Source organism: Letharia lupina, assembly GCF_014066315.1.
Source record: "Letharia lupina isolate WasteWater1 chromosome Unknown contig_18, whole genome shotgun sequence".
NCBI lineage: Eukaryota > Fungi > Ascomycota > Lecanoromycetes > Lecanorales > Parmeliaceae > Letharia > Letharia lupina.
The window spans coordinates 747,757-767,972 of NW_023502987.1; the positions used below are offsets into that span (position 1 = coordinate 747,757).

At 22.7% G+C, this 20,216-nt stretch overlaps 1 protein-coding gene across 1 annotated transcript; it reads right to left on the reverse strand.

Annotated features, from left to right (window-relative positions):
• Positions 1-14,160: 14,160 nt before the first annotated feature.
• Positions 14,161-15,269, reverse strand: HO133_003680 (uncharacterized protein; the record flags this gene model as incomplete). The annotated part of the gene is made up of 3 exons (XM_037294602.1): positions 14,161-14,867; positions 14,950-15,122; positions 15,178-15,269. The coding sequence occupies 3 exons, from the start codon at positions 15,267-15,269 to the stop codon at positions 14,161-14,163; spliced, it is 972 nt and encodes a 323-aa protein (XP_037149290.1).
• Between the last annotated feature and the right edge of the window lie 4,947 nt (positions 15,270-20,216).

Sequence of the window (20,216 nt, forward strand, 5' to 3'; positions counted from 1 at the left end):
ACGGTAGCACCGAGGAGGAGCGAAAGGATCGCCGGATTATGAGAAACGTTTTTCTGCGAAAGACCGTGTGGGGAGGAAAGTTCTTGAAGGAAGGGAAGTCCGTGCTTTGCTTGAAAGGCCTTTCCGGCTGCAGCGAGGGCGCTGCCTTTCTTTTTTTCCTGGCATCTGATATGGAATTCAGCCTTGCAAGGCTTGGCAGGCGGGTGCTTCTATACCTCAGTCAATGCTAAATAAAATACCGTTAGCATAGTTTCAGAGTGGCTACGCTATATTTATATAGGCGCTATATCAAAATAAGGCGCGATATCGCTAAGACATCGTTATCGTCGTTAGCGATCTCGTTATTACTTGCAATAAAGCGAGGAAGGCTTTTAGACTAGCCATCGCAATCCGCCTATATTACTATCTATTAAGACGGAATTTATATAGAGGATTACGCGGGTAGCAAAAAACCCCGTATACTCTAACCCGCAACTGGCTAGGAGAAGCGAGGCCCTCCCGTATACTTTTCACACACAAATTTATTATTCTTCTCTCATTATTAAGTATAATGTCGTCGCCCGAAAGACTTTAGACTATAATAGACGGTAATGATCAAATAAGTAGCTATTAGATAGAGAATCATTTAATAATATAGATAATTTTACTAAGAAGAAGATAATAGTCTTTATTTACTTAGTTTTATAAGAAAACGTATAATATTAGAAAATGCGGAATTTTTAAATTCGATAAATTCGATATAGCTAACTATTACTATTATAGCTATTATTATTACTTATTTAAATAGCTATTATATCTTCTACGTTAGACTTACTAAGATTACTATTATTCGCTTTATTAAAGACTTCGTCGTAGTCTTTATTTACTATAGTATCTTCGCAGTAATATATCTAGTAAGATAAAAGAAATACGATTTTACGCGTTAATAGATCGATAAGATCTAAAAAATTTAAATTTAAATTTCTCGATATAGAAGCCTTAATAGTAAGAAAGAACTAGAGTTATTAATTCTTATTATACGAAGTTATTATAGAATTTTAATAAGAAGTAGATATTTAAGTATTAAATCGAACTTATTAAATTTAAGATTTCGCATTTTCTAGTATTATACGTTTTCTTATAAAACTAAGTAGTTAGAGTGTGTGAGCTTTTTTACTACTCGCGTGAGAATATAGCGAAGTTAGCGATCTACTATAAAGATATTACGTTTCCAGCATAGCGTGAGAAACCTAACTAGCGTGACTTGGCGTGTCGCTTTCTTTCTTCGATTTCGTTCATAGCTTTAGCTTAATTAATCAATCATAATTAAAATTAAGAAACACCTTTCGCTTCTTCGTAAAACTCCTTTTTAGAAATATATATATACTTTTTATATAATAACCCTAATAATTAATAGCAATATAGACTTTCCTATATTCTTTAATTATTATCCTTACTATTTTTATATTAAAGACACTATTCTTATATTAAGAAGTTTTTTCTTCTATTACTTTTTTAAAGAAAAAATCTTTTTCTAAAAGAAAGAATCGCTATAAGAGCTACTTAATTCCTCTTATCTTTTTAAATAACTTTTCTTCTCTTAAAGAAAACTTATCTCTTATCTTTAATACTTTTCTTTCTTCTTAATAAATCTTTCTTTTTATTTTCTCTCTATATCTTTTTATAATAGAGTATAATTATTTATAATTAATAAAGTTAGAAAATCTATTCTATTAAATTTAATAATTTTATTTACTTTTTAATTTTAAGCTTTCTTAATAAAAAATTCTAAGTTTTATAAATAAGTTCTTAATAAGAATTATTATTAAATTATTAAATCGATTATATAGACTTATAATCTATCTATCGATATTCTATATAATTAAAATTTATATATTTAATAAGATTAATCTTAGAGTATTAACTCGATTTCTTCTTTAAAAATTACTTAATTAAAGAAATCTCTTATCTACTCTCTTTTCTAGAATTATAATTTTAAATTTATAAGTATTTTAATAAGAGTAGTTATTATCTTTATATAAGAAGTTTATTATTATATAAATAATAATTATTTTCTTATTTAATAAGTTAGAATAATTCGTTTTAAATCTAAAAATATCTTTATTCTCGAGAATTTAAATCTTAATTCGAGAGATTATATAGACGCTTTTTTAGAGTCGTTATCTTCTTCTTTTCTTAAGATAATTTAATTTTTTTATCTTAATAATAGAATTTCTCTTTTTAAGCTCGATAAAGATAAAAAAAGAAGATTTATTAATCTTTTTTTATTATTATTTATAATACTTATATAAAGAATTTAATCTCTTTATTAATCTTAATTTCTATCTTTTTTATTATTATTTTTAAATTCTATATTAAAAGTAAATCTAGCTTTAAGAAAATTAAGTATATTAAATTTTTAGAATTTTTATATAATTATAAATTTAATAAATAAAATCCTCTTTTTATTAGATTAAGCTATATTTAATAAAATATTAAATAATAATAATAAAAAATATCGAAATTTTATAAATATAGAATTTTTTAATAATAAATTTAATAGATTAATTTTTAATTAATTAGAAGCTTTTAATTTAGAAAATATTATTTTAAAATTTAATTTTAATAGAAATTAGCTTTTATAAAATTAAGAGAGTCTTTAATAAATATCGCTTTTATTTATAAAAGTAGATTTAATAATATAATAGATTATATTATAAGCTATATAAATAATTATAAAAAATTTATAATCTATATTTAGTATTATAGATTTAATAGATTTATAAAGTTTTTTAAAATCTTCTAAATAAGCTATTTCGAGGGAATTTAATAATAATTTCTATATTTTCGATCTAGAATTCTTTTATTTAGATTTTAAAGAATTATATAATATTAATAATATTATTTTTAATAATAAAGAAATTATATATTAAGAAGTATATTTTTTTTATTAATATATAAAAGATTACGCTATAATTAAAGAAGAGAATATTATATATATAAATCTCTTAATTTATTTTTAAAAAGCTATCTTATTCTAATAATTAAATACTTTATTTTAAAATAAAAAAAATATAATAATATAACTTTAAATAGAATTAAGAAGAATAATTATTTAACTATAGAATTATTTTAAAATATTTATATTCTTAATTTTAAATTAATTTATAAGATAAATTTATACTCTTAATAATATTAATAATAGATATAATCTTATAAACTATATATAAAATATCTCTAAATATATTATATAAATAAAAATCTTTAAGAAATATATTTAAATTATTTAAATATAAAATTATTTAAAAGTTAAGTTATAAACTATTATATCTTCTTTAACTTTTTAAATTACGCTTTATAAATTTATAAAAAAACTTAATAATAAAAAAAAGTTATAATATTATTTTAATTAGTAAAAAAAATTATAATATAAAAATATATAAAAGAAAGTTTAAAATTAAGATTAAGAGAGAGATTAAGATTAAGATTATAAATAATAATTTAATAAAGATAAATTTTTATCTAGAGAATAATAAGATAAATTTTAAAAAGCTTAAAAGTAATTATTTTTTTCTTCTCGCCCTTTTATAATAGATTTATAAATATATAATACTTATTCTTATTAGCTAAAATCGTTATATCTAAATTATAAATATTAATAATAATCGAATTTTTCTATATATCCCTCTTATACTTCTTAAGCTTATATATCTTATTAATAAAATTAAGATAATTAAGTATTTTCTTATATATAGTTACTCAAATAGTAATTTCTATAGACTTTATCTTAGACTTAGATTTAGACTTAGACTTCGACTATAGCTTTAAAAAATTAAGCTTTAAAAAACGCTTTATTAATTTTTAAATAATTATTTATAATTATAATTAAAAACGTCTAATTAAATTAATTATAATATTTAAATTAAATAAATTATTAGAATTATAATAGATATTTATTTTATTTAGCTAGATAATATAGCGATAATTAGAGATATAATAATTAAAGATTTATGGAAATATTTATATCTTAATTTCTATAGAAAATATATTTTTATAATTTTAGAAATAAGAGTTTTATTTTTAAAAGCTATTATAAAGATTATAATTTTATATATTTATAGAATTCTTCGATATATTATATAAGTAATAATAATTATTTTTATAATATATATAAGAATAAGATTTTAGAAGATAAGAAATTTAATTATAAGAATAAGAAAGTCGATATTAAATTTATCTTAATTATTTACTATATTATTATAAATAAAATAAAAAATTTACTAATTTATTAAAAATATTAAAAAAAGTTTTTATCTAATAATTAATTATATATTTATTTTAAAAAGAAATCTTATTATTAAATAATCTCTTTAAAGAATATTAAGAAGATTTTTAGAGAGAAGAATTTTATATTTAATTTATTATTAGAGAAATTAATATAAATCTCTAAGAAAATACTATTAGAAAAAATATTTATTTTTTAAAAAACTCGAGTTAATTGAGTTTATAATACTCGTAAATCTAAATAATAAAATAATCTTTTAATTATAATATTATTTTATTAGACTATTTAATTTTTCTTTAAAAGCTTTATTAAAATTAGAATATCTAGATATCAAATATTTAATAAATATAGAAAATCGAGTTTTCTTAAAAAGATTAATACTTTTTTTCTCTATTAAGAAGTATATAGCTTTAATTATCTTATATAAAATTAACTTAAATCGATATTTTATTAATAAATAAATTACTCTTTCTTTCTTTATAAAAAATAAAAATTTAAAAAAAAAAGTTTATTATAATTAAGTTTATTTAAGATATATATATTATAAATAATTTTAAAATAAATTTTCTAATAGAGATAAATATACTTAATCTAAAAGGAGTAATAATTAATCTTTTATAAAAGAAAGTAATTCTTATTAAGTATAGAAATATCGCTATATTAATATAAGCTATTATTAAAGATAATATAAGAATTCAATAAATTATAAAATTAAAATAATATTAAGTTATTCTTTTAAAATCTATTAAATCTATTACTATATCTTTATAAGATAAAAATTTACTTTCTAATTAGAACTTTCTTTTTAAATTAAAAATAAATAAAATTTATATATATCTTATAAATATAAATTTTAATTTTATTTCTATTCGAAATAATAGCGTTATTTTATTTATAATATTTTATTATTATAAAATTAACTTCGTAATTAAATATAAAGCTAAAGAAGATTACTTAATTTAAATAAAGAATTATTTTTTAATAGTTAAAATATTTAAAGATAAAGAATCTATATTTAAAGAATTTATTAATTTTATTATATTAAAATTAGTTATTAAAAAGATAATTATAAATCTTATTTTAAAAATATAATTATCTAATAAAATTACTATTTATAAAGAATAGAAATATATTAATATAATATAAAATATTTTAAAAAAAACTTTTATATTTAAAAAGATTTTAATAATATTATTAATCTTTTTAAAATAAAATAATTATAAATACTAATTATTATAAACTAATAATCTTTTTTAATAAAATTAAAAAATAAAATTTATTCTCTAACTTTAAAAGATTATAAGTTTATTAATAAAAAATTTAATAAGATATATATATAAGATAAGATAAGCTAATCTAAGAAATTAACTTCTTTTATTTTCTCTATTTTTATAATCTATAAGATAATCTATATTAGATCTAAAAAAATATCTAAATAAAAAAAAAGAATTATTATTAATATTAGAGATCTTAATAAAATTATAATTTTTAATAATTATTCTCTTTCTTTATAAAATAATATAGTTATAATAATTTAAAAATATACTTTTATTAATATAATTAATTATAATAAATAATTTTATCTTTTTTTAATAAAAAAAGATTATTAATAACGATTTACTATAATATTTTATTAAGAATTAAAATATTTTAATATAATAATAATAGATTTTAAGAATTTAATACTTTATATTTAGAGGAAAATAAATAATTTTCTTTATTTATATTATTATTTTATTAGATACTATATAAATAATATTATTATCTTTTTTTAAAATATAAAAGATTATTTTAAATATTTAAAAACGATCTTTTATCTCTTCGCGAAATTTAAAATTACTTTTAAATCTAAAAAATTCTATTTTAGATATTTATTAGTTATACTTCTAGAATAGAAGATAAATAAATTTAATTTTATTATTATTAAGAAAAGAATTATAATAATTAAAGAAATATAATTTTCTATTATTTTAAAAATATTTAAAATTTATATAGAAATAGCGAACTAATTATAAAGAAATATTAGATATTTTATATAGATTTCTAAATTATTATAACGCTTAAAGATAAAACTTTTAAAGCGATTTTTAGTCTTAGATAATTATCTTTATAGAAATTTCTCAAAGATTATAAAGATTATCTCTATTAAAGAAGAACTAAAGACTTTTTATATTCTATAATAAATATTAATTATAGAAATTTACTTATACTATTATAATGCTAATTATTAACTTTATATTAATCTCAATAGATTTAAAAAATATAATTTCGAAGTTATAATATATTACATAATAGATAATTCTTAAAAAAATTCTTTTTTTAAAATAAATATTTAATTTATTATATTTTTATTTAAGCTTTTAAACGTTATAGAATTATATTATTAATTAATAAAATTAAAAGTAATTATCTTAATTTAGATTTTAAAGAAGATTTTTTATATATTAAGTTAAAGAATAGAAAAGAAGATTATTATTTTTATTAATTACTTTACTATTATCGATATTACTTATTAGATTATACTTTCTTCTTTATTCTCTAATTAAATAAATTTATAATTTATATATATTTTATAATATATCTTTTAATTTAATTTAAATATTTAATAAAGATTTAATAAGTAAAATATAATTTTTAATATTTTATTTAGATTACTTTATAAGTAAAAAAAAAAATTTAATATTTAAAATTTAGAAATTCTTAATAAGATTTTTATATATAACTTAATATTTATAGAAATATCTAAAAAATTTTATATAAAACTTATATTTAATTATTAAGAAGATAAGAAATAATTAAAAAAATTTAATACTCTTATTACTTAAAAGATATAGCTTCTTAAGAAATAAGAATCTATAAAATATATTAAACTCTTAAATATATAATTTCTATTTTAAAATAAAATTATCTACTATTAAGATAAATTTAATAAATAAAAATAATTTTATATTCTAAAGAAGGCGGAGTAAAAGATTTTTAAATTTATTTATAATAATTATAATTATATTAATTTTTATAAATTATATAAAAGAATTATAGAGATTTACTATATAAGATATTTAACTTAACGCTTAAAGCGCTATATTATTTATTATTTAAAATATTAATTAAATTAGATTATAAGATATATCTTATATAAAAATCTTAAATCTATTATAATTTCTTTTTTAATTTTCTATATAATTATTATTAATTTTATTTTAATATTATTATTTTTAAAAAATAAATTTAATATAATAATAATTATTATTAATAAGTTTTTTAAAAGAAATATATTTATATTAAGAAAAGATATATAAAATACTATTAAATAGATAGAAGCTTTACTTCTTACTCTTATTAATTAAAAAATTTTTAAAATTATTATTTTAGATAAAGATTTAAAATTCTTTTTAAATCTCTAAAAAGTTATTTTTAGAACTTTAGAAATAGAGCTTCTTATTTTTATTATTTATTATTTATAAATTAATAATTAATCTAAATAAATTAATTAGATAATAGAGATTACTTTAAAATTTTATATTTTTTATATTTCTAATAATTTTTAAAATAAATTCTTTATATATTTAAGAGATAGTTTTAATAATTTTATAAATATATTAATAAAAAAAACTTTTAATAAGATTATCTATAGTATAAAATTTAATAATAAATTTAATATAATAAATATTTTAATAAAGAATTAGATAGATATTATAAATAATTATATTTAATATTAATAAAAAGCTTTAAATACTTTAGCTTTCGCGATAATTAATATAAAATTTAAATATAATTTAAAGTATAAAGTTTTAATTATAAAGAAAGAGAATAAAGCTTTTATTAAGTTTTATAAAAAATATTATTTTTTTAAATTTAAAAATATAAAACTTTTAAATTAAAGGATTAAATCTTTTATTATTTTTAAATAAATCGAAAACTTAATTTATAAACTTAATCTTTTAATTATTTAAAAGATTTATTTTATTATTTTAATTATAATATTTAAATCTATATTTAAAAAAGAAGATTTTTATTATCGATTTTATAAGAAAAAATAAATTTTTATATTTAATTAAAAGAAGCTAGTAATTAAAAATCGCTATAAAATTTAAAGATTAATAAATTAATATATTAGTTAGTTTTTAGATTAAAAAAGTAAAAATAAAAAAGATATTATAAAATATCTAGTAAAATAAAAAGATTAAAAAAAGATTTATAATATATAATATAAGATAAAAAAATTTAAAGAATATAAAGGATTTAATCTATAATTATAATTTAAAATATAAAAAACGCTTATAAAAAGAGTATTAAAAGAGAAAATCTTAAAACTCTATATAAGTTTATAGTGTAAAAATTATTTTTTATATTATTAATATACTATTAAGCTAAATATTAAATAAAATATAATTTTTAGACTTTATTAAACTATTAGATTATAAATATAATTTACTTTATTAACTTATATTTTTTAATATATTATTATATAGAAACTTAAATTCGAAAATTTCGAGAATCTCGAAAATTTCGAGAATTTTAAAAGACTTTATAATTTATAATCGCGAAGTAAAATAACTTAATTAGCTTCTTATTTCTTTTCTTTATCTTATTATATTTTTTTTTAATACTTTATAATCGAATATAACTTTATTTCTTAAAAAAAGATTTTTTATAATTTTAATAATTTAAAAGTTATCGCTAAAAAAGTAAAGCGTTAATAATTTTATTTAAGATTTAAAAAAATAGAAATAGCGAATTTTAAGATCTTAAAGTTAATTCTCTAAGATTAAATTAAATATATATTTAAATAATTTAAATTCTTTTAATCGAGTATTATAGATCTCGATAAAATAATTAATTATATTCGACTTAAAGTAAAAGAAGATTTACTCTTAAAATAGTAGAATTATAATATTCTACTATAATATATTTTTAATTATTCTTTCTAAATTTATCTAGATTACTTTTATAAACTTAAAAATTCTTAAATAAATATATTTAATTAAAATTCTTATTATTTTTATATATAGCGAAGTCTTTTAATATATCTATTAAGTCTTTATTATTAAAATTTAAATAACTTTCTTAATTTTATATATCGTTATTTAAGAATATCTTCTATTTTAAGATTTAAATTAATCTTATATTAGATAAAGAATTTTTTTAAAAATAAAGATTATTATTAAAATAAAGCTATTTTTATTAAGAAAGTAAATAAAAATATTAATTCTTCTTTTTATTATATAGATCTTTTAAATATTTAAATCGTTAAAATAATAGAAATATAAAGTTTTATTAAAATCTAGCGATATTAATATTAGTCTTAAATCTTTATAAATAAATATCTATATTAGAATTATATTATAAAAGATTAATTAGCGAAGATAAATATAAAAGATAATAATAAAATTAAGTAATATTATAAGATTATATTTAAGATTTAATAATTATATAAAGATAAAGAGAAAGAATATAATTACTCTCGAGATATTAGCGTTTATATTAACGTTATAAAATATAATAATTATAATCTCTATTAAGAATATTTCTACTTTATTTAAAATTTTAAATATAATTTTAAAAAGATAAAGAAAGTCGCTATAAAGAAGATAGATTTTTTAAAAAAGACTAAGAATACTTTAATAGAGATTAAGAAATAAATAATATCGTCGTTAAACGCTAATATAAAATAACTTAAGAAGAATAGAGTTTTAATTTATAAGATAAGATCTAGAATAGAGAATATTATAATCGAAGCTAAATTCTTAAGAAAGACTATTAAGAAGTTAAAAGTTAAGAATTTAAGTAATAAGATAATAATTAAGAAGAAATCGATTTATTAATTATTTATCTTTAAGAATTTAAATTTAAAGTTAGAAGTTAAGAAAGTAGATATTTATAATAATTATATATATATAAAGAAGAAGATTAATTTATTAAAGAATACTCTTTTAAGAATATAAGAAAAGCTAATAACACTTTTAACGATAATAAAAAGAATTTATAAAATAATTACTTTATTCTTAGCTTAGTATAAAAGCGTAATAAAATTTATTAAAGATATTAGAAATTTTTATCTTTTTTAAATTAAGATAATAAATAAATTAAAGATAGAAAGATCGATATTAAGAGTATTAAAAAATATTAAAATATTAGTAAACTATTATTAGGTAGAATTCTTAATATCTTAAATAATATATAAGAAATCTTCGCTAAGAAATATCTAGATCTAATAATTTTTATATTCGTTTATAATAACGATAGAAAGTCTTTTATAGAATTTAAAGAGTAAAAGAAAGAATTTTTCGTTTTTAAGGCTATAACTAAGAAGAGCGTTTAAATATAAAATCTAATAATCCGATTAAATCTTATCGCGATATTTTTATATCTCTTAAAAAAAGTATATATCTTTCTTTCTCTATCTTAGATCTAATTAAATCTTATCAAAATATTTTCTTCTCTTTTTAATTCGATTTCTTTTATATTTAAATCTTTATATCTACTCTTTTCTCTTATTTTATAAAGAGTAAAATCTATATATCTTCTTTTCTATACTTTTATATCTAAATCTTTATAAGATATCTTAATTTCGTCTAGAAAGAAATACCTTCTTTTCTATCTTATATATCTTTATATTTAAATTTTTATAATATAAGAAAAAGCTTAAAAATAATATAACTTTTTATAAGAAAGAGTAATTATTATATTTCTAATATAGCGTGAAAAATCTAACTAGCGTAACTTAGCGTATTACTTTCTTTCTTCGATTTCATTTATAGTTTTAGCTTAATTAATTAATCATAATTAGAACTAAGAAATATCTTTCGCTTCTTCGTGAAACTTCTTTTTAGGAGTATATGTATGCTTCTTACACAGTAACTCTAATAAAAGATTTTAAAAGATATCGCTATTGTATCTTATAAGATAAAGAAGACTTCTAGATAACTATCGAGGCTCGTAAGCCTTACTACCGCTTAAGACGAAATTTATATAAAGAATATAGCGGAATTAACAGTCTACTATAAGGGATTTAGAGAGATATCGCTATCGCTATAGAGAGGTTTTATTAAAAGTTTTATTAGAGAACTATCTATCTCGTATTCTCTATATAATATTATTTCAAAGATATCTCTAGATCTTATTAATAATTTTCTCTTTATATAAATAATACTATTAATAGAATATCTAAGTATCTTTATAATCGCGTTATTAAACTTATTATATATTTAGAAATTATCTATTAAAGATTAATATATATTGAATTTTTTAGCTATCTAGTAAATAGATAAGTCTAATAAGAAAGTAGCTTAATATATCTTTAGAGTATAAGAGAATAGCTTTAATATTATTAATATTAGCTTCGAGAATATTACTAAAGTAAGCTTACTACGCTTATTATCCTTTTAGAAATATTTTTTCTATTTATTTAAAGAGATAGACGCCTTATATTTATAAGAGAAGAGAGAAATAGAGAGCTTCGAAGGGGGTAATAATAATCTAAACGCGTTAAAATAGATTTTTCTTAGGTGGTAAAATTTCGTCTAAGTACTCTACTTTCGGAGTGCGATCTCGATTAATATTCTCGAAGTTACTATCATATTAATCGAGCTTCTTCTAGATATTTTTAAAGCCCTTATATTATAGAGGCTAGCGCACGAGGTAAAGATATAATATTAAGATTATTAGAAATAGTATACGCGAAGATTTAACGATAGCGAGATATGAGAGAGGTGAGAGGGTAGAGGGTGGCGATAGCGAGGTATAAGGAAGACGATAAGATCAGCCAGGACGTGTTTTCTATTTACTACTGCAATCTCTTACTAATTAGGGGAATGTGGCTGGGTCGGCCTAATGGCTCTCCGGTACTGTACACTAGCGTTGGCTAAGGTTTAGAAGCACTCTAACAGGCGAGTATATTAGCAAGCAGATCCCCTTAGCTAGATAATCAATTAATCCACCTATACACACAGCTTTCATAGTATACTTTCATATCAATAAACCTCTTAGAAATATAATAAATAAAATATATTCTATTATTATCGAAAGCGAAGATGCTAAAAGAATCTTTATATATTAATAAATAATAACGATAAAATATTTTAAGATAGTAAAGATTAAGAGGATAGCGATTAATTATAGATTAAATATAGGCTAAAAGTTATAGTATTAAGTATTTTTTCTTAGATTAAATAAGTTATCTCTAATTTAAATAATTAATATAAAGAATTAGAATAGATTATTATAGTAATATCTAAATTTATAAATAAATCGCTTTATTTATTATATATCTATATAGCTATATATTAGTATAAAAATCGAGGAGTAGTATTGAAAGTCGATATTTATGTAGGGTTCATACCATATTAGGCTTAGTGCCCGAGGGTGTGACTTACTACCTCACGAGGTGATACGGCATTCTCGATACCACGTTCTATCAGCTCGGATAATTAGGTACCACCTCTACAAATCAATCATCTGAAGACGAAATCCAAGTACATTCTTCCCCTCCTAGCCTTCGCTATCGCGCCGACTCTTTCCCAATCTCACAATGCCGCAATCGGCAACACGCTCGCACCGACCTTAATTTCCAGAGCCGACGCCGTCCCTTTCGCCTGCACCAAAGCAGACACGATCATCCAATCCCAGCTCGCCGAGATATCTCGCAGTCGAGCCATCTCCCCGTTCCCCCTGACGTGGCCGGCCGCTTCTACTCTGTGGTATACGGGCGCAAGCTGCTCGAACGCCCCTCGACGCCCCTCTCAGCGCGCATTCGAAACGTAGTGGGGTCCTTGACGATCACCCTGAAGTACGCGGAGGCCCTTGCAAAACGTTACGCGTACTGTACGAAGAAGTCATCGATCCGATTCACGTTTTAAAGAATATCAATCTCCCAGTCCCGGCATATCTGGCGGGTCTTTGGTTATCGGTCGTGGATGGAGAGAAGTCGTTGAGTTGTTGCTTTTCATTTTCTACCATGATCGATGGCAATGCCACGGCGTCGTCGGTGGGGTCAGACTAGGTTTCGACTTCTCGGCGGACTGAGGACGTGGGCAGCAATGTTTGCTTTGATGCCGTGAACTGTAGGAGAGGGGCTTGGTAGTGTGAATCGATGTTTTATGTAGAGTAGGAGCTGAGGCAACCTAATAGCCGGCAAATTGATGTTGACGGTTTTCCTAGACAGCGAATAATGACAAGATTTCGGCGCTGCCTCATCTCTTCGAAAGTGACGTTCTTGAACGAGAAGAACATGCAAGACGTTGTGAGTCAGTGACATTACCAGCAAGGGTTTGGGGCCTGAAAGAGGCTGTTCTAAGCAGCCGCATTGCATAAGGCATCTTTTCCAATAAAGACAGCATAAAGATAGCATTGAGATGAACTGGCTTAAATTCCACATTGTGGTCTTTTACACGCAAAACGACCTGTGCATTACTGACTCGGACTGACATAACCACAAAGGAAGAACCGTTGGAGAAAGACTATACGGCATCCGATCGCTGGATTTCGCGAACAAAGCACACATGATTCCACGCTCAGTGTGACATACCTTCCAAAGTCCTTTGTCAATGAAGATTCGCGCCTGCATAGCCCCTTCATGTTTTCTAGAGTAGAGAGCTGTCAGGATCACCCAAAAAGGTACCGTGAAATCTGAATACATCACGCAGCCGGTGCAGCCGTATCCTTGCATTAGTACTCGTACCAGAACATATTCCAGTGCCATCAGAGTATCCCACTCATCAATGAGTAAGGTTCTGTGGCAAAGATTGCAAATTCCAGTGGGTCGTGCTGCAATGCTTAGTTGGGCATTATCGTATACACCCAGATGATGAACCAGCAGGTAGATAAGTGGGCATTGTCCTACTTGGATGGCCGTCGGAATTAAAAAATAACACTGTATGTACTGATCGTTCTTTGCTTTAATTCTTATTTTCCCGCGGTAGCTTCGCTGGTACCTTTCTCCGCGCGTGCACGCTCATCTCATAAAGTGCGTCCTTGAAGGCAAACAAAAATGCAGCCGTGATAACACTCTGGGTGACTTTCGGTACAATGCCCTTGTAAAGTCCACTCCAACCCTCTTGTCTCACAACTCGCGTGAGACTCTGAATCACGCCGTCCCGAGGAGTCTCGCCACTTGCCACATGCATCCTGCTCTTCACCGTGATATATGGGTAAGTGATGCTAGTCGCCAGTAGCTTGCCAATGGCCCCGAGAAAGAAAGCGTCGCGTGAAGTAACTCTCCTCCGCTTCTCGAGGACATCTTTCAGCTGTTCAAAGATCGTGTATTGCAATATCGGATTTACCACCAAAACAAGCGCAGGCAATACCCCTGCGAAAAGAGCAGTGGGACCCTCTCTTCTAATCAATCTCATCACAGTTGCAAAGCTCGATGGTTTTCGTGCCGGCCTGTCGGACGTTGTGGAAGATGTGGGAAGGTTCGAACAAGAGGATTCGGATAGGGGGGCTGTCATTCTCGTATTGATAACCCATATTGGATTTGTGATGAGGACAGTGGCGCTACCGGCGATAGCTCCGGCGATCATAGACTCGATAGTTGTGAGCTTCTTAGATGCGCGCGAGCTGCGGATTGCTGCACGTTCGAAGAAGGCACGGGTCCACTCGTACCCTGGGCAAAGACATTGTTAGCTGGCGATGCTGAGGCCGAGTGAGCCGGCCCGTGGCCCGTATAGATAGAGACAAATAACTACAGTAGTAATAGACAAAATTGGTAACGCTTATGCCAAAAAGGGCGCTATCCAGGCCCGAGTAAAGACCTGTCACGCCCTCTCGGTGGACGATGCGACGAATGGCATCATAGGTTGACGATTGAGCGCGCTTGGATTCAACTTGTGCACGGGTGGAAAGCGTGATGAGTGGGTATCTGTGAGGTCGCTTAGCATTGCAACACTGGTGGGGCTGGAGAAGGAATGGCTTGCGTCAAGGTCATAGAGAGGAGACCCCCACCAGCACCTGCGAGGGCATGGGCAATGTTATCGCCATGCTGGGCAGCTGATGTAGCTGGAGCCATTGCTTCTTTGTGGGGAGTAGATATTTTAGACATAGTGTGTTTCATGCGTTTGAATTGAACTGGTGGTAAGAAGTTCAGCAAGACCGGAAGTTGATTGTCGTAGATCCTCTACACTAGCGTGCCGAGGTCTGCGGAATGTGGGGAAGGCTTAGCCAAATAAAGTGCAGACTGCATAATAAGCGCAGTCCCCAGCACTTATTCTGCTTCTGCTTATCAAGTAACTGCCATCTAATAATACCTCCTTTCATCATCAACCTCTGTTGCTTGTTACAGAATTTGGACAGTTTGGGTGGGTCTTCTAAACCAACGCCGGCCTATTTAGCTACTGTTCAAAGATTGGATAAATTATCTAGACGATTATGACTGCACTGTCAAATCTTCCTAGGATTAAAGAATCGAAACCCGTGAAGTACCTTTAATGTAAGCCGTGGAAGTATTGAGCCCCGCCATTATCCTTAAAACGCTAGCCATTGATGTCTTCATTCTACATCCTTTGTTGAAATTGCACCCCTGCACGCTGCTCCACCATCACGTTGTGATCTCCTAGTTGAACCTTCGAGATTTTTGCACATCTGGTTTGTTTAAATTTCACAATTTCAAGGCAGCCTGACGGCATGCTCCAACGCTGGACTCAAACATAACATCAACTGCCTAATCGTTTGACAAGAGGACATTCTTTTTCACTCTTATGTGTAATGTCTTTATTGATGACACTCACTCATGAAAATATTATTCATTCAAAAAGGGTCTGAACGCCATCGAGATACTGAAGGCGTGAGCCTACGCCCGGCGTCTTCCCGAGGCGTGACAGCTCACCGTCGCATTACGCACATTTCCCAACAATACACATGGAGCGGGCGACTCCATATGTAGCGCGGCAGATAGAAGACTGGGAGCATCAAGGAATGGACAGCGGATTGAAGATTACTTGGGAGAGATCGGCTACAGAAACCTTTCTAGAAGAGCTTTCGGAACGAGAGCAGAGCCTCCCTCAGCTTGACAAGGACTCAACGCCAATGCTCCCAATTGTCCGACTAGTCCGTCCACAGGCCTACTAGTCCCAAATAAAGCTATTTACGCAGTCCACAGTCCGTCCAAATGCTTGATGTTATGTCACAAGCATAAGCACAAGGTTTTGATAATAAAAGTCATAATCATTCTTCTAAGGAAAGCTACTACTAAGATATCGAGTGTTAAGCTATACTAAGCGCTAAACTATATTAAGCCGTACTAAGCTATAATATCTTTTTCTCTTAAGAGAAAGCTTATTTTAAGCGTTAAAGTAAATAAAAAGTATTAATAAATTTAAGATAGATACTTAATAATAGTGCTAAGAATTTTATTAATTTAAATATAATCTTTTAAATTTATCTATTCGTCGAGTGTTAGAGAGATTTTAAAATTTTAATTCTTATATTAAGTAATTAGAGATTTTATATTTAAAAACTTCACCGCGAGAGTCTTAATAGCGTTATCACTTTTTTATAAAACGATATTAATATTTTATTCGATCTATTCTTTATCTATTATAATCGTTATTACTTTAAATATTAAAAATTTATTCGCTAAAATTACTATCGCGTTATTCTAATATAAGTCGAAGATAATTAAAGTTTAAATCTTTTAATTAGTAAAAGCGATAATAATAAATAGCTTAACAACTTATTTAAATAATTTAATCTCTATACTTCTTAACTTTATTAATATCTTATTCTTTAAATATCTAATTTTTAAAAAGTTTATTATTAATAATATCGAAATAGAGCTTAAAAGTAAAACTAGCTATATAATTAAAAATAAGATATTAATTAATAAAGTTTTTAATAGAGCTTATCTAAAAGAGCTTAATATTAAAATTATAATTAATATTTAATTAAGATATAAAGTTAAAAAAGATTATAACTTTTTAAGTCTCTATTATTTATTTAATAAAAGACTCTCTAAAATATTTTAATCTTTTAAGATTCTATAATTATTCGAATAAATATTTTCTAGATAATAATATTATATTATTTTTTCTTTAATATTTTTTATTAATTTATTAGAGTATATTTTATTTTTTATATTCTTTTAAGCGCTAGTAGAGAGCTTATATATAAGTTCTATACACTCTTTAAGATTCTTATATAATTAATATATATTTTATATAATAAAGCGTTTAATATTATCCTTATCTTTTTATATAACTAATATACTATAAGATATAAAGTTTTAAATTAACTATTCTTTTAAATTAAAGTTAAGCTTTTAAAACTTAAATCTATTTTTAATATATAATCTTATTATATAAAATTTTTAAAAATTAAGTAAGATTATAAAAGTTCTATAATAGAGAAGAAATTTCTTTTTAATAATATTATTAATAATATTAATAATAATATAAATAGAAAATCTATTAATAATAAGCTACTTCGATTTCTCGATATAGCTAGCTTAAAATTATAATATAATATTCTTAAACTTTTCTTCGCTATTTAAATTACTAAAAATCTAGCGATTTATTAATCTATCTAAATCTTAATAAATAATAAAAATATTCTCTTTCTTTACGTCGATAATTAAAATTTTAAATTTTTTTAAAATAATAAATATTATATTAAATAAGTAATTTAGATTTTTTAACGCTTAAAGTATTAATATAGTTAACTCTAGAATTAGTAAGAAATATAGTAAAAAATTACTCTAATTTTAACTTTAGTCTATATTTAATAACTTTTCTAAATTATTATAAATATATTAAAAAGCTTTATTCGTATTCTCGAAAATAGTTTATTAAAAATTCTAAAGATTAATATAATTAAAAGCGATTCTCGAAATAATATTAATAACTTCTTTAGAGTAATTTAAAATCTAATCTATTCTTAAAACTACGACTAATAATACTTTATAGCGAATTTATAAATAATTATTAAGATTAAAAAATAAGAAATCTTTATTCTTATCTTATAGTCTAATATCTCTCTAGCGATCTTATAAATAATAAATATAAAAAGCTTCTAAGATTTTTAATTATTTTAATATCTTTATATAGATCTTAGTTTAAATCGATTAAAAAGTATTAAATAGAGAGTAATTATCGTAATTAAAAGTATAAAAAAATAAAAAAATAAAAGAATAACGACTAATATCTTTCTTTATCTAATAAAGATTTTTATTAAAATTTAAAAGTTTAGCGATATTATTAATAACTAATTAGAGAACTTCGTTTATAATATAATAAAGTACTTTTTAAATTAATAGTTATAGAGTATTCTAGATTAAGAAGTAGAGATATTAATTATTTAGAATTATAAGAGTTATATTATAAAGCTTAAAAAGATTCTCGAATTTAAATTTAACGAGATAATAAAGAAGTATAATATTATTATATTATAAAATCGATATTAAATAATCTCTAAAGTTATTTATATAAGAAATACGAGTTATAATATTTTTTTAGATCTTTAAAAGTATAAAAATATTAGAAAAATATTTTTAGATTTTTTTCTAAATAAGCCTTAAATAGTAAGAGCTTATACTCGAAAAACGCTAGATATAATTATTATTTACTTTAATTCGCAACTAATTAATTAGATAAGAATTAATCTTCTTTTTAAAAATATTCTTATATCTATACTCGAGCTTTCGATAAATTATATTAGCGAAAAAACGCGAAAGTATTACTACTTTCGCGATAATATCTATATATATAATATTTATATATTAATAAATATAAAATATAGCTAAAGTAGAATACTATTAAACTAAAATAAAATATAAATATATTTATATAAATAAAGATAGAAGTATAATAATAAAAAGATTTAAATTTATTTTAATCTATTTTTACTTTATAAGTATAGAGAAAAAAGCGAGAATCTATAATCTTATTTTCGTATTCTTAACTTCTCGAATTTCTTAACTATTTCTAATATATCCTCTCAAAATATACTAATAGATTTCTAAATAGTTTTAAAATACCCTTTTCAGCATACACGATATTTATTCTTCTTCCCTTATTTCTCTTAATATATAATCTTCTCTATTATATACTTCTCTTATTTCTTAATAACTATAAATATAAATAGAGATATTTCTTTATTAAAAGAGTTTAACTTAGTTTACTTTAAATAAATAATTAAAATAATCAAATAAATCTTAAATATATTAGATAAAAGTTTTAACTTATAAATTAAAGTATTAATCTTTTTAAGAATTCTATATAAATCAACTTTTTTAATAAATAACGAGAAATCTTTAAGAATATAGTAATCTATATCTTTAGTTTTAGTTAATTTAAAATATATATTTCTAATTAAATTAGAGATTCTATATTTAATATTATATTTAATAATTATCTTAATCTATACTAGCTTAATTATATTAGAAATATTATTATAAATTATCTCTTAAGCTTTAATAAAGTCTATAAATATTAAATCTTTATCTAAGATTATACTTATTAGAAAATCTCTAGATTTAACTTTATAAAGTACTTTAAAAGAAATAATAAAAGTTAAGATATTCTCTATAATATTTAGAGAATACTTAATTTTCGCTAATAGAATATTCTAATTCTCTTTATATTTATTAATAAATAGATATTATAGAGCTATCTCTATTATTTAATTTATATATTCTATTTATCTATTCGCTAAAAAGTAATAAACTACTATTATTTTTAATATTATCTTATATTTTAAAAATAGCGTTCTTTAAAATATATTAATAAATTTAAGATCTCAATCGAAGATTAATTTATAGAGAATTCTCTAAAATCTATAGATCTAATCGAAATATCTTACCGCCTAAACCTCTATTATATCTTTCTTATTCCTTAATATTAATTAAATAAATTTAAAGAATTTATCGATAATTATTAAGATATAATTATATCTATTAAAAATTAAGAATAATTTAATTATAAAGTCTATAAATAGTTCTTTTAACGATTATTAGAAACTTCTT